The 11,701-nt window shown below is 46.0% G+C and overlaps 1 protein-coding gene across 1 annotated transcript in view; it reads left to right on the top strand.

Moving 5' to 3' along the window:
• LOC111149093 (ADAM metallopeptidase with thrombospondin type 1 motif 3) overlaps positions 1-11,436 on the top strand; it is a 268,956-nt gene extending 257,520 nt beyond the window's left edge. The window contains exons 20-22 of the mRNA XM_022506007.1: positions 3,024-3,231; positions 5,140-5,257; positions 10,895-11,436. Coding sequence (XP_022361715.1) covers positions 3,024-3,231; positions 5,140-5,257; positions 10,895-11,436 — 868 coding nt within the window. The remainder of the gene's footprint in view (positions 1-3,023; positions 3,232-5,139; positions 5,258-10,894) is intronic.
• The last annotated feature ends 265 nt before the right edge of the window (positions 11,437-11,701 follow it).

The following is an 11,701-nucleotide window of genomic DNA, read 5'->3' on the forward strand; positions in this document are numbered from 1 at the left end:
TTCTCCTACTTTTCACTAATTCACCCCCATACTGTCTTCTGTGAGTATCGGTCTCCTGTAAATACTAAACACTCAAATATCCTGTCACTTGCAACTTCTGAGAGATATCTCTCAGACAGTTCTGTGTGTTCCAGCTCTGTCCCGGACTTCTGTTCGTCCTGGAATGTCTTTTTACCTTTTCCAAGATATTCCTACGGCCTCTCTTTTGCATCGGTTCTCCTGTTTCCTGCATTTTTTGTCTTCTTTTCATGTATTCATTTGTTCTGGTAGATCATGTCTTCCAGTAGCTTCATGAAAAATGTATACAGAAAGTGAAAATTTGTGGCTAAAAAATTCTCGTACACCTAAGAAATGTAGCTTAGAGGTTAAAGTGTAAGGGTATATAGGAAGTCTTTCTTCTCTCACTCTTCATGATTGGGACACCCATAAAATTCCAAACCATAATGTGTTTTCCTTCAGGATTTGAAACCATTGTTCCACTGTTTTTTAGATTCACATATTGCTGTTGAAAAGTTATCTGACGTTGTTTCTCAATGCTTTCTGTTTTTGTCATTCAAAGTTTGTAGGATCTTCTTTTTGTTCCCAATGTCCTGAAATGTCACAGCAATGGCATTGTCTTGATGCTCTGCTTTTCTCATCCATCATGCTATGTACTCAAAGACTTTTTAAAACACAAACCAGTATCTTTCATCTCTGGGACATTTTCCTGTGTTTTTTCTTTGAAATATTTCCCCTATTTTTTCAGTATTTTTTTCTAAGATATTTGCAGCTAGGATTCTTAAGGATATCTAATTTTCTTTTCTTTTCTCATCTATTGTTTATTGCTCTATTTCCTAAATTTTTCTTTTTTACTACTGTGTTAGTATCCAAGAGCACTTTAATATCCAAGCACTCTGTTTTGTTCCTCACATGTTCCTTGTTAAGGCATTTGATGCTCATTTCACTGGTGTTAATATATTCTTTTTTCTCTTTTATATTAAAGACTATTTTCTTTTTCATGCATTATTGCTTTTGAGTTCTTTTCCTCTGTTTCTTTCCCCCCCCTCCATGATTTGTGTTAGAGGCTTTTCTGTCTCCACTGAAGAATACAGTGTTAAAAGGCTTCTTGGAAGCTTGAAAGCTTGCCTTATAGTCAAGACTTGCTTGCTGGTGGCTTCACTGTTGGACAAGCTGGCTGGGCTATTTCGTTGGAAGACCCTCAATGTATATTTAGGTCTTTTTTAATGAAATGATCCGATTTCAAAGAGTAGAATCAATCACCTGCCTAGAGAGCATTAGCCTATTTAACAGCTGTTCTGGAAGTTGCATATATGTGTGTATGACCAAGACTCATCTTCACCATTCCGTACGTGGAATCTTACCGAACCCCCTGTTTTCACTCTGGTCTCCTTCTCTGTTGTCTCTTGACTATGTCTGTTGTCCACAAGCGAAAACTCTGGTTCATCTTCTACAGAGGATAAATGTTAGACCCTCTGTTCCATTAGAGGAGGGGCAATCAGCCAGCGGAGGTAAGGAGCAGGAGGTGGAACTATTTCCACACAGACTTTTCCTCAGTCCCCTCTTTTCAGCCCTACCTTCACCCAGTTTCCCAGTGCACATTTTTACCTGTGGCCCCAATCCAGCACATTCCTGGAGCTCTGCTGCCAAGTTAGTCTGCTTACCAACTTCTATAGCTGATTTAAAATTCATCCCTCTTGGGTCTGCTGAGCTGGTAGCCACATGTCCCACTGCTTTCTAGGTTCCAGAATTATCTTTGGGGGCATTCTATCCAATTTTTTTTTTTTTTAACCTTTGTGGATTTATGCCATTTATTCCCGTTTGTTGTCATTCTAGGAATTTTAGGAGGGAATAAAGTTAACCAGGAGTATCTGTGACTATGAAATGTATACTTCTCATTTAATATCTGTCTTCAAATGAGAGTTACTGTTGAGGGCTTTACCATTGCTTAGTTGCCACAATACCTTCTACTGCCGGTCTGACGAGCGAAAGCCAACCTAAACTGGAGATACCAAAGACTACCAAGGTTTTAGCATTGTTAGGTCTCAGTGCCCCATATATATGAAAAGAAAAAAAAAAATGCAGAGGGAAAGTAACTCTAGAAAGGATAAAGAGTATGCCTCAATTACATTCTGACAGATTGTGGAACCAGACAGAATCACTGGGGACAGCCTTTTGGGACCACATGTCACGGAGACCTCTCCCTAATAACACAGCCACAGCTGACGTGGAAAGTGCTGGGGCCATTGACATTAACACAGAATTGGGGAATGGTCCATGGGAAATCTTTTTAAAATATTTTTTTAGAAATCTGTCCGGTGCATTCAAGCCCCGGGTGCACACTACCTTTTACATTTTTGTTGGGCCTCATAATGGCCAATATGAAGAACTGAATTTTCCAGGTAGGACAGATTACTCAGGCAGCCTTTTCAGGGGCCAATTGTAGAAATGGAACGGTCATCTCAGAATCTTAAAACCTGAAGAAACTCGGGATTTCATGGAAAGGCAGCAGCACCCAAAGCAGTTTGTGTCACAAGTACGTGATGCATGGCCTTTCTTAGTTTCCTTTCACATGTTTAACACCATGAGGCAGGGTGGCTGAGGGCGAGTTGGTGTATTTCTGGAAACGGCCATCCTGCCCGAACCTAACCTGGCAAACTTAAGATAAGTTTCAGGAAACCTCTGTCAGTGGATCATCCTTTCGATAAAGAAGTTTCCAGGTTGGGAGGCGGGGCAGAAAAATACCCACGTGTTAAACATAGAAGTGCCGGGCTTGTTGGTATTAGAAAATGCTCAGACTTTGGACGTAGTGGATACATCCCTCTTTCTGAAACTGCTTCCTGAGCGGAGTCTGTTCCTCCTCCCCTGCGCCCCCACCCTCCTTCCCTGCACCCTCCCAGCTTCCCCCCACCCCCCACCACTGCCCCTCACTCAGGGAGCAGGGAAGGCCTGGGGTGCAGAGCCAGAGGGAGCTAGCAGTGGCAGCGGCAGCGTCTAACCATGTCCCCCTCTCCCCCACGCTGCAGCTGGGTGGCGGAGGAGTGGGAGCACTGCACCAAGACCTGCGGGAGCTCCGGCTACCAGCTCCGCACCGTGCGCTGCCTGCAGCCGCTCCACGACGGCACCAACCGCTCCGTGCACAGCAAGTACTGCCCCGCCGAGCGGCCCGACAACCGGCGGCCCTGTAACCGCGTGCCCTGCCCCTCCCACTGGAAAGCAGGGCCCTGGAACGAGGTGGGCGTGCGACTCCTGCGTGCGAGCGTGTGTGTGCGTGTGCGGAAGCGTGCACTGTGTATTCGAGTTGGGCACATGTATCCGGGAGGCGTTGTGTGAGTCCAGACGCGACCACACAGATGCGACCACAGACTTTGTGATCCCTGAGCTCCTGGAGGTGCCAGGAAACAGGATTTTTTTTTTAAAGATTTTATTTATTTATTTGACAGACAGAGATCACAAGTAGGCAGAGAGGCAGGCAGAGAGAGAGAGGAGGAAGCAGGCTCCCTGCTGAGCAGAGAGCCCGATGTGGGGCTCGATCCCAGGACCCTGGGACCATGACCCGAGCCGAAGGCAGAGGCTTTAACCCACCGAGACACCCAGGCGCCCCAGGAAACAGGATTTTAAAACAGGGCTCGCATTTAGGATGACTCGGTAGGGGCCACCACGTGTGGGTGTTTTGTGACATCTAAAAGGGACTGGTTTTCTATTTCGTATCTTGGTTGACGTCACACCATTCCCGTGGGATGAATTCCAAACACCTGACTGACTGTGGGGCCCTGCCCCGTTTGGCGCATGGGTGACACTTCTTCTCCCTCTCCTCCTCCTCTTATTTCTCCAAGTATAATTGACATAAAGTTCTATCAGTTTCAGGTGTACCACGAAATGATTCGATATTTGTCTGTATTGCAAATACTCACCACAATAAGCCCTCGCTCTCTCTTCTTGCCCTGTTGCTCTGTGTTCCAACTCTGTCCCAGTTTGAGAAACTCCTGCTGTTCCAAGAAGACCGAGCTCACAGGCGTCTCCCACCTTTCAGCTGAAGGCCCTTCCTCCTCCTCCTGACTCACCACCTCCGCAGTCGCTAGGGCTCCTCTCCAGTGTCCAAAATACCACCTTCCGGGGCTGCCTTGCCCCCAGTCCTCCCCCAACCTTCCAGAGTGGCCCACAGCCAGCAGGCCACTCACGATGGACACTGTAACTCTTGTCTTGGAGACCGTGCCGGCCACGGGCCCACACGCTTCTCGAAGACTCTGCGCTGCTTCTGCACCACACAGCCAGGCCCTGTCCTGTCCTTGTTCATTTGCTGACTCAGTGTCGTGTGGCCTGAACTAATCCCACACTTTGGTATTCCTGAAGATTCAAAAGGAGGGATCATGAGATCACGGGAGAAAAGCTTAGAGGAGGAAAGGGCCTCAGCAAGCAGACAGAGAATGAAGGCGGAAGTGGAGAGCAGGCCCGGAAGGAAGGAACAGGAGAGCGAGGGTCACCTGCACCGGCCCCAAAGCTAACTCAAGTCTCCTTCTCAGAGTCCTGGAATGCAGGTCCCTCCTCTCTTCCTCCTGCCTGGACCAATAGCTTAGATGATCCTGGACTTAATCTGAAAGTGGTTAACCCCTTCATTAACGGACTTAGTTCATGAGAATAAAATCACAGTAGCTCCAAAGAGGTTGACTAAACCAAGCTAGCCTGCCAGTAAGTTCTACCGTCGGTAAGGAAGGTGAAGGAATGGGAAGGCCAGTAACGGGATCTCTCCCTGGAAAGAGACACCACCACCCTTCTGAGGGACTTTGCAGGTGTTAACATGACATTAATGGCTTCTTTCCTGTCACGTGTTCCCTGCCTGCCCCAAACTACTGCTCTATGGACATTGTCTCCTTTGCTTTCGTTTAGTCCTGACAACAGCCCTGAGGCAAGTGCTACCAGCCCAGCTCTCGGAGAAGCAGACCTATGCCCAGGCGGGTCCGTCATGCCGTCAGGCTATGAACCTGTGATTATTTGTCTCCAAAACAAAATAGAGAAGGAACTCCAGAGCTGTGTAGGCGTGTGTGTGTGTGTGTGTGTGTGTGTGTGTGCGCACGTATGTGTCCACAGGGAGGAAGGTGGTGGTGCAACGAACCTCTCTAATCGTAGCCTTGGTTTCCCTAGTGCTCCGTGACCTGTGGGGAAGGGACGGAGGTGAGGCAGGTCCTGTGCAGGGCGGGAGACCACTGCGCAGGGGAGAAGCCCGAGGCGGTCAGGGCCTGTCAGCTGCCTCCCTGTAACGGTACGTATGACCCCGATCCGTCTCACTGCTCTGGCCATGGTTTTCACACCTCAAAAGGCAGCATTTCAGGACCAGCTCTGGAAAGTGTTTGCTTATCCAAAAACAACCGGAGGAGCACACCCCTGAGACACACGCCTAATCGTCTTCTCCCAGATCCGCGTTCGAGGCTGTGCCCCACGCCCGAGGCCTCGGAACCCCCGGGCCTCCCTGGGTCCCGTCGGGCGCTGATGCAGGGCTGAGGGCGCGTCGTGCATGCGAAGCTGCTGTCGATTTGTTCTTCTGTCAGAAGCTACTTAGGTTCTGTCTGTGTCTTTATAACTTCAGACCACGGTAAAAGGCATAATATCGCAGAAGGTTTTGAAATATTTTGCTGTAATTATCCAGTTCACACGTGGGGGATCAATGCCATGCGCGGAGCCATTTGCGTTCTCTCTCCATCCCTCTAGGAGCCCTTGGGCAGGGGGATTCCAGAACAGACGCCTTGCACGCGTGCACGCTCGCCTCGCCTCCCCCCTTGCCGCGGCGCCGGCGCGGGCGTGTCTGAGCCCATGTATCCGTTTGCTGTCGGAGCATGGAACAGGTCCGGCGTGGCGGCCCTCCCTGTCACTGTCTCCCTTCCTTCTGTGCTCTCCCTGTCTCCAGCCATCTCTGTCGTCCGCCTCATTCTGTGTTTGCACTTGCTGTGCTCCGTCTCCGTCCCCTGTGCTGGTGCGGCCTGGCTTCCTGGCTCGGACGCTGTCGTCCGCGGTCCGCCCCGCGCTCGCTTTCTCTGGTCTCTCTCACGTGCGGGTCTACCTCCTTCCCGCTCTCCCTCTCTCTCTCTCTCCCCCACGCTCTCCCTCTCTCCCTATTCCCCTATCCTCATCCCCATCTCTTTCTTTTTTTCTGCCCTCTTTTCTTCTCTTCTTCTCTCTCTCCTTATCTCTTCCTTCCTCCTTTTTCCTTATTTCCCTGTCTTTCCTGACATCTGACCTCCCCAGCCTCTTTCTACCTCCTGTGTCCATCTGTCTCTCTCCTTTACCCCCGCCTTTTTCCTTCTCAGGGTCCTCCTGCCCTTTCTCCCTGTCCTTGTCCCTCTGCCTTTCTCTCCCACTCTGAGTCTGTATCTACCCCTTCATCGGCCTCACTCCTGTCTCTCTCCTCTTGGTCCCTTGTCTTCCTCACCTTCTTTCATTCTCTCAACGCCCATGTCTGTGCTCTCTGCCTGTGTCTGGCTCTCTTTCTTCTTGTCCCCTGCCATTGCACCAGCTGCTGTCTGTTCTCTCCCTCTCTCTACGCTTCCTCTGTCTCTCTCTCTTCCCCACCTCACAGCACCTTCTCCTTCTGGTGTTTCCTTACACACCCTACTTCTGCCATCACAGACTTCCTCTTAAATGCCATTTTCCTGAGTCTGTACCTGACGACAGCTGGATGCTGCTGTCACAGTAGTGAGGCTTGGAACTTAAGTTGACTTTTCATTGGCCTGAGGTGCTGTTTTATCAAATGTCTTATATATATATTTTTTAAGATTTTATTTATTTATTTGACAGAGAGAGATCACAAGCAGGCAGAGAGGCAGGCAGAGAGAGAGAGGAGGAAGCAGGCTCCCTGCTGAGCAGAGAGCCCGATGCGGGGCTCCATCCCAGGACCCTGAGATCATGACCTGAGCCGAAGGCAATGGCTTAACCCACTGAGCCACCCAGGCACCCCAAATGTCTTATATTTTTATAAAAATTTTTTATTAACATATAATGTATTATTAGCCCCAGGGGTACAGGTCTGTGAATCGCCAGGTTTACACACTTCACAGCACTCACCATAGCACATACCCTCCCCAATGTCCATAACCCAACCACCGTCTCCCTACCCTCTCACCCCCCAGCAACCCTCAGTTTGTTTTGTGAGATTAAGGGTCTCTTATGGTTTGTCTCCCTCCTGATCCCATCTTGTCTCATTTTTTCCTTCCCTACCCTCCACAACCCCCTGCCCTGCCTCTCAAAAATGTCTTTTTTCTTTTTTAATTAAATTTCAAGTCAAGTCTTAAACCTTATAAACCATTTCATTACAAATTTTCATTTGAAATGTGTGGTAGCAAGATCAAGTATGGCCATGAGAGGGAGACAAAGGACTTAGATATTTAATCATTTTTCTCTGGAAAATACATTTGAAAGTTTAAAACACAAGACAAAGCCAACGGAACAAACTTTCCCCAGTGAGAAGCTGTTAAGTTTACTGTTGCGATAACATTTTACTCATTTGTACTACTGTCAAGAGGCTAAAAATTTTTTGAGTAGACTTGACTGTTCTTAATAGTTGGTAAAGCATGTGCTTCTGCAAATATGCCCGATTGTCAGCAAGAATTGCTTGATTCTCTTCCTTTAGCTAAAAGAAATTCTTTTTAATTGTAAAAAGGTACAGATGAGATGGCATAATTACGTTAGGGATTCCACCATCTTTTAGCTACTGTGTTGCTCTGAAATCCAGGCCCGACAGCCAATTCCGTGAGGTCTAAAAGGCCATAGGTTTCTATCACACATTTCAATTAGTAATAATTCCCATTGGTCTCAAACTGCAATTAAAATCAAACGACTTTTTGAGACTATACGTAATACCCTTTTCCTGAACCTCTTAACAATGATGTGGGCATAGAACAAGAAGGCCCAAAATCTTCCTTAATTTTAGTGATTGATTTTGTCATGTGAATCCTTTCCCTAAGCCCCATTTTGATTGTACTATTTCCTTGTTGCTGTTAAGCTCTTCCCATCTATCCTGAGACAAATTGCCATAAAGTGAATGTATCCCTATGGTCTTATCTGTTTTTTTTTTTCTCGGAATATCTCATCCTTTTCCTCCTCTATACAGAAGCATATTCTGTCCGGCCCTAACTAGACCCATGTTGTGAACTAGTTCTTGCAGTGCCGAGTTGCTCACACAGAGGGGGGACTCATGCAGGAGCTCCTTCTCTAACACAGAGAGACGAGGTCATGCTTTGAGCTGGGCCACAGAAAGGGGGTTAGGGGTCAGACAGAAAAGAGAGTACAGGGTCAAATAAAGTCCTCTCATCACAGGGCCTAGAGCCTTAAACATACAGGAAGAAGAAATTAATATCCTTATTTTAAGATACAGGCATAGAAAAAGTAATTCAGAAATAATAAGGGTATTTGAGGAGAAACCCATTAATGTGACATGCAGACATTCACAACATAATTAGATGATTACCTTAGCTAATATGCCATATTCAGATGTGTCATTCTATCTAGTAGATCTGTAAATGCCAGACGAACACAGGTCATTCCAAAATTTGGGAAGGGGACATGCTATTACTCTAATGGATAGTTTTATCATTAATTTTAGAATTGGTAATCAGTAACAGATGTAGGTGGTAATTTTAGCTCTCTCTTGGTCTTGCCAGCTGACTGTCCTTTTTTTTCAAACTTTAGAAAGAAAGATTCTTTAATTTCCTTGGCAATTTATATACAGGTTCCTTACCTAGCCGTGAAGCATGACCCAATAATACTTTGTAATTTTAAATGATTCTAGTACGTAAGTGCCACAGTTTCCAATTCTTTGTGTTTACAGATCCGGCATAGGATTAGTATCTCTTTGTGGCACCGTGGTCGTGGACTCTGCATGAGATGTGCCCTAAAATGGCTGAAAACAAATATAAATTCATGTGTCCATGAGCTCAACATTTGGAGTTTTTGAAATCAAATTCTTATAACCTGTACTTTAAAAAATTTAAAGATGATAAAAAGAGTGTGCTCACACGTGTATCAGCTGTTTTATGAGTGTCACTTGAGTACTTTTTAAAGTGTTATCAAGTCAGTCAAATTGAATTTAAAAACTATGAATGATTCAAAAGAAAGTTGGCTCACTTTACCCAAATTTATGCTTTCAAATAATAAATAGTCTGAGAATATTCTGTAGTAAAAATGAAACTGTTGCATTGACTGTGGATGTTACTTTGGTTTTTCTTTCGGTAATACGTTTTTAAGATTTAATTTGTTCCAGCAGGTCCTTAGAATTTATTTTGCTTTTTATTTATTTATTTATTTATTATTATTTTTAACGATTTATATATTTATTTTGGAGAGAGAGAGAGCAAGGGAGAGGGACAGAGGGAGAGAGAGAGAATCTCAAGCAGACTTCCCGCTGAGCGTGGAGCCTGATGCTGGGCTTGATCTCAACATCCTGAGATCATGACCTGAGCCGAAATCAAGAGTCAGGCGCTTAACCAACTGAGCCACCCAGGTGCCCCAGGATTTATTTTGATTTTAACTTAATGTAGACACTAATCTATTAGAAAGCCGGAAATACTATAAAGTTAAAAAAAAAAAGAGAGAGAGAGAGATGTCCCTTTATATCCTAAAAAATATTTGTGGCAAAATGAATCCTATATTCTCATTCTAAAATCATATGTAGGTTCCTACTAGGAAGAGAAAAGTACCTTCAGTGTGCAGACTTGATGGAGATATTAAAATGGTGTTCAATTCAAGTGCTTTGCAGAGAAAAAGACTGCATATTTCAGTGAATTTATCTAAATGTTCATATTTGTTTATTGAGATATAGTTGACATACAACATATTAGTTTCAGGTGTACCATATAATGATTTGATATTTTTACATGTTGTAAAATGATCACAACATTAAGTCTAGTTAATGTCTATCACTATGTATAATTATAAAATTATTTTTTCTTGCCATCAGAAAGCTTAAGATCTATTCTCTTAGCAGTGTTTATGCAATTCAGCATTATAAACTGATAAACTGTAGTCACCACGTTTACATTACATGCCCATGACACTTATAACTGGAAATTTCTGCCTTTTGACCCCCTTCACCCATTTCACCCCCTCCCTAACCCCTGCCACTGGCAACCACCAATCTGTTCGCTGTATCAAGGAGCTTTTGTCCCTAGATTCCACATACAAGGGAGACCGTGTGCTTTGTCCATCTCCGTCTGACTGACTTCATTTAACATAAAATGGTCAAGGTCCATCCATGTTGTACATGGCAAGATTTCATTCTTTTTTATATCTGAATAACATTCTGTTATATACATATACCACAGTTTCTTTATCCATTCATCCATCCGTTGGCGAACAGTTAAGTTTTTTCCGTATCTTGGCTATTACAAACGAGGCTGCGGTCAACATGAGGGTGTGTGTATCTTTCCGAAAGAGTGTTTTCATTTTCTTCCGATACCTGCTTTTGGGACTTACCAGATCATATGGTGCTTATATTTTTAATTTTTGTAGGAGTGTCTGTGCTGTTGTCCACAGTGGCTGTGCCAGTTCCCACTCTCACCACTGACATTCACATTTTTTTAAAGATTTTTATTTACTTATTTGACAGACAGAGATCATAAGTAGGCAGAGAGAGAGAGGAGGAAGCAGGCTCTCTGGTGCGCAGAGAGCCCGAAGGGGGACTCGATCCCAGGACCCTGGGATCATGACCTGAGCCAAGGCAGTGGCTTTAACCCACTGAGCCACCAACGTGCCCCTGACATTCACATTTTTAATGCAAAGTCTCATTTGGACAACTCCCAATTCATGTCGGATTCTACTTAAAATTTTTTATATTCCGAAACAATTTCCGTTTCTCCCTTTTGTTCTGCTTAGATGTATGTTTCATCCTGTCTTCTTTTATCCTCTGCAGATGAGCCGTGTTTGGGAGACAAGTCCATCTTCTGTCAGATGGAGGTGCTGGCGCGATACTGCTCCATACCGGGTTATAACAAGCTGTGTTGTGAGTCGTGTAGCAAGCGCGGCAGCACCCTGCCACCACCGTACCTTCCAGAAGCTGCTGAAACTCACAGCGATGCTGTCTTTAACCCTAGCGACCTCCCTGGATCTCTGCTGATGCCTACGTCCTCGGTTCCCCACCGTTCGGAGCCCCCTGCCGAGAGGAAGCGATCTCTAAGCAGGCTGCCTGCGGCGGGGAGTCCCAGGCCACACAGTAAACCCGATGGTGCTAACTTGCCCCGGAGGAGAGCTCTGCTAGCGGGGGGTAAGACTCTGAGACTGGTGTCCCCGGCCACCAGGAGCGGCCCACTCAGCTCCCCCGCAGAAGCGGCCGCGGCCCGCCTCCCCGCGGTCAGCGAGTCCCTGGGTGCTGCTTCTCAGGCCAGAACCTCAAGGAAAGATGACAAAATCCTTGACAAGACACGTCCGGTCAGATCGGCCTCTTTGGAAAGATGAGAAAGCGAACCTCGAAGGCCAGAAAGCAGAGGAGAACCCGGACAGGCTCCCTCTCCCTGCGGTGCGTACGGCTGGTTTCGAGTCCAGTCCCCGTGTTGAAAGTAAATCTCCGTAACTGTCAGCTCGTCTTGTCCGTGAGCGAAGAGCGAAAAGTGCTGGTTCACTTTCTAGTTGCTTTCATCCACCTCTTGTTCTGCATTGACTCATTTGCCAGAAGTCATCGGAAGAAAGCACCAAAGATTATTAATAGAAGGAAAGTAAGTTG

Source organism: Enhydra lutris, unplaced genomic scaffold, assembly GCF_002288905.1.
Source record: "Enhydra lutris kenyoni isolate GAN:26980312 unplaced genomic scaffold, ASM228890v2 scaffoldscaffold21, whole genome shotgun sequence".
In the NCBI taxonomy this organism is placed as follows: Eukaryota; Metazoa; Chordata; class Mammalia; order Carnivora; family Mustelidae; genus Enhydra; species Enhydra lutris.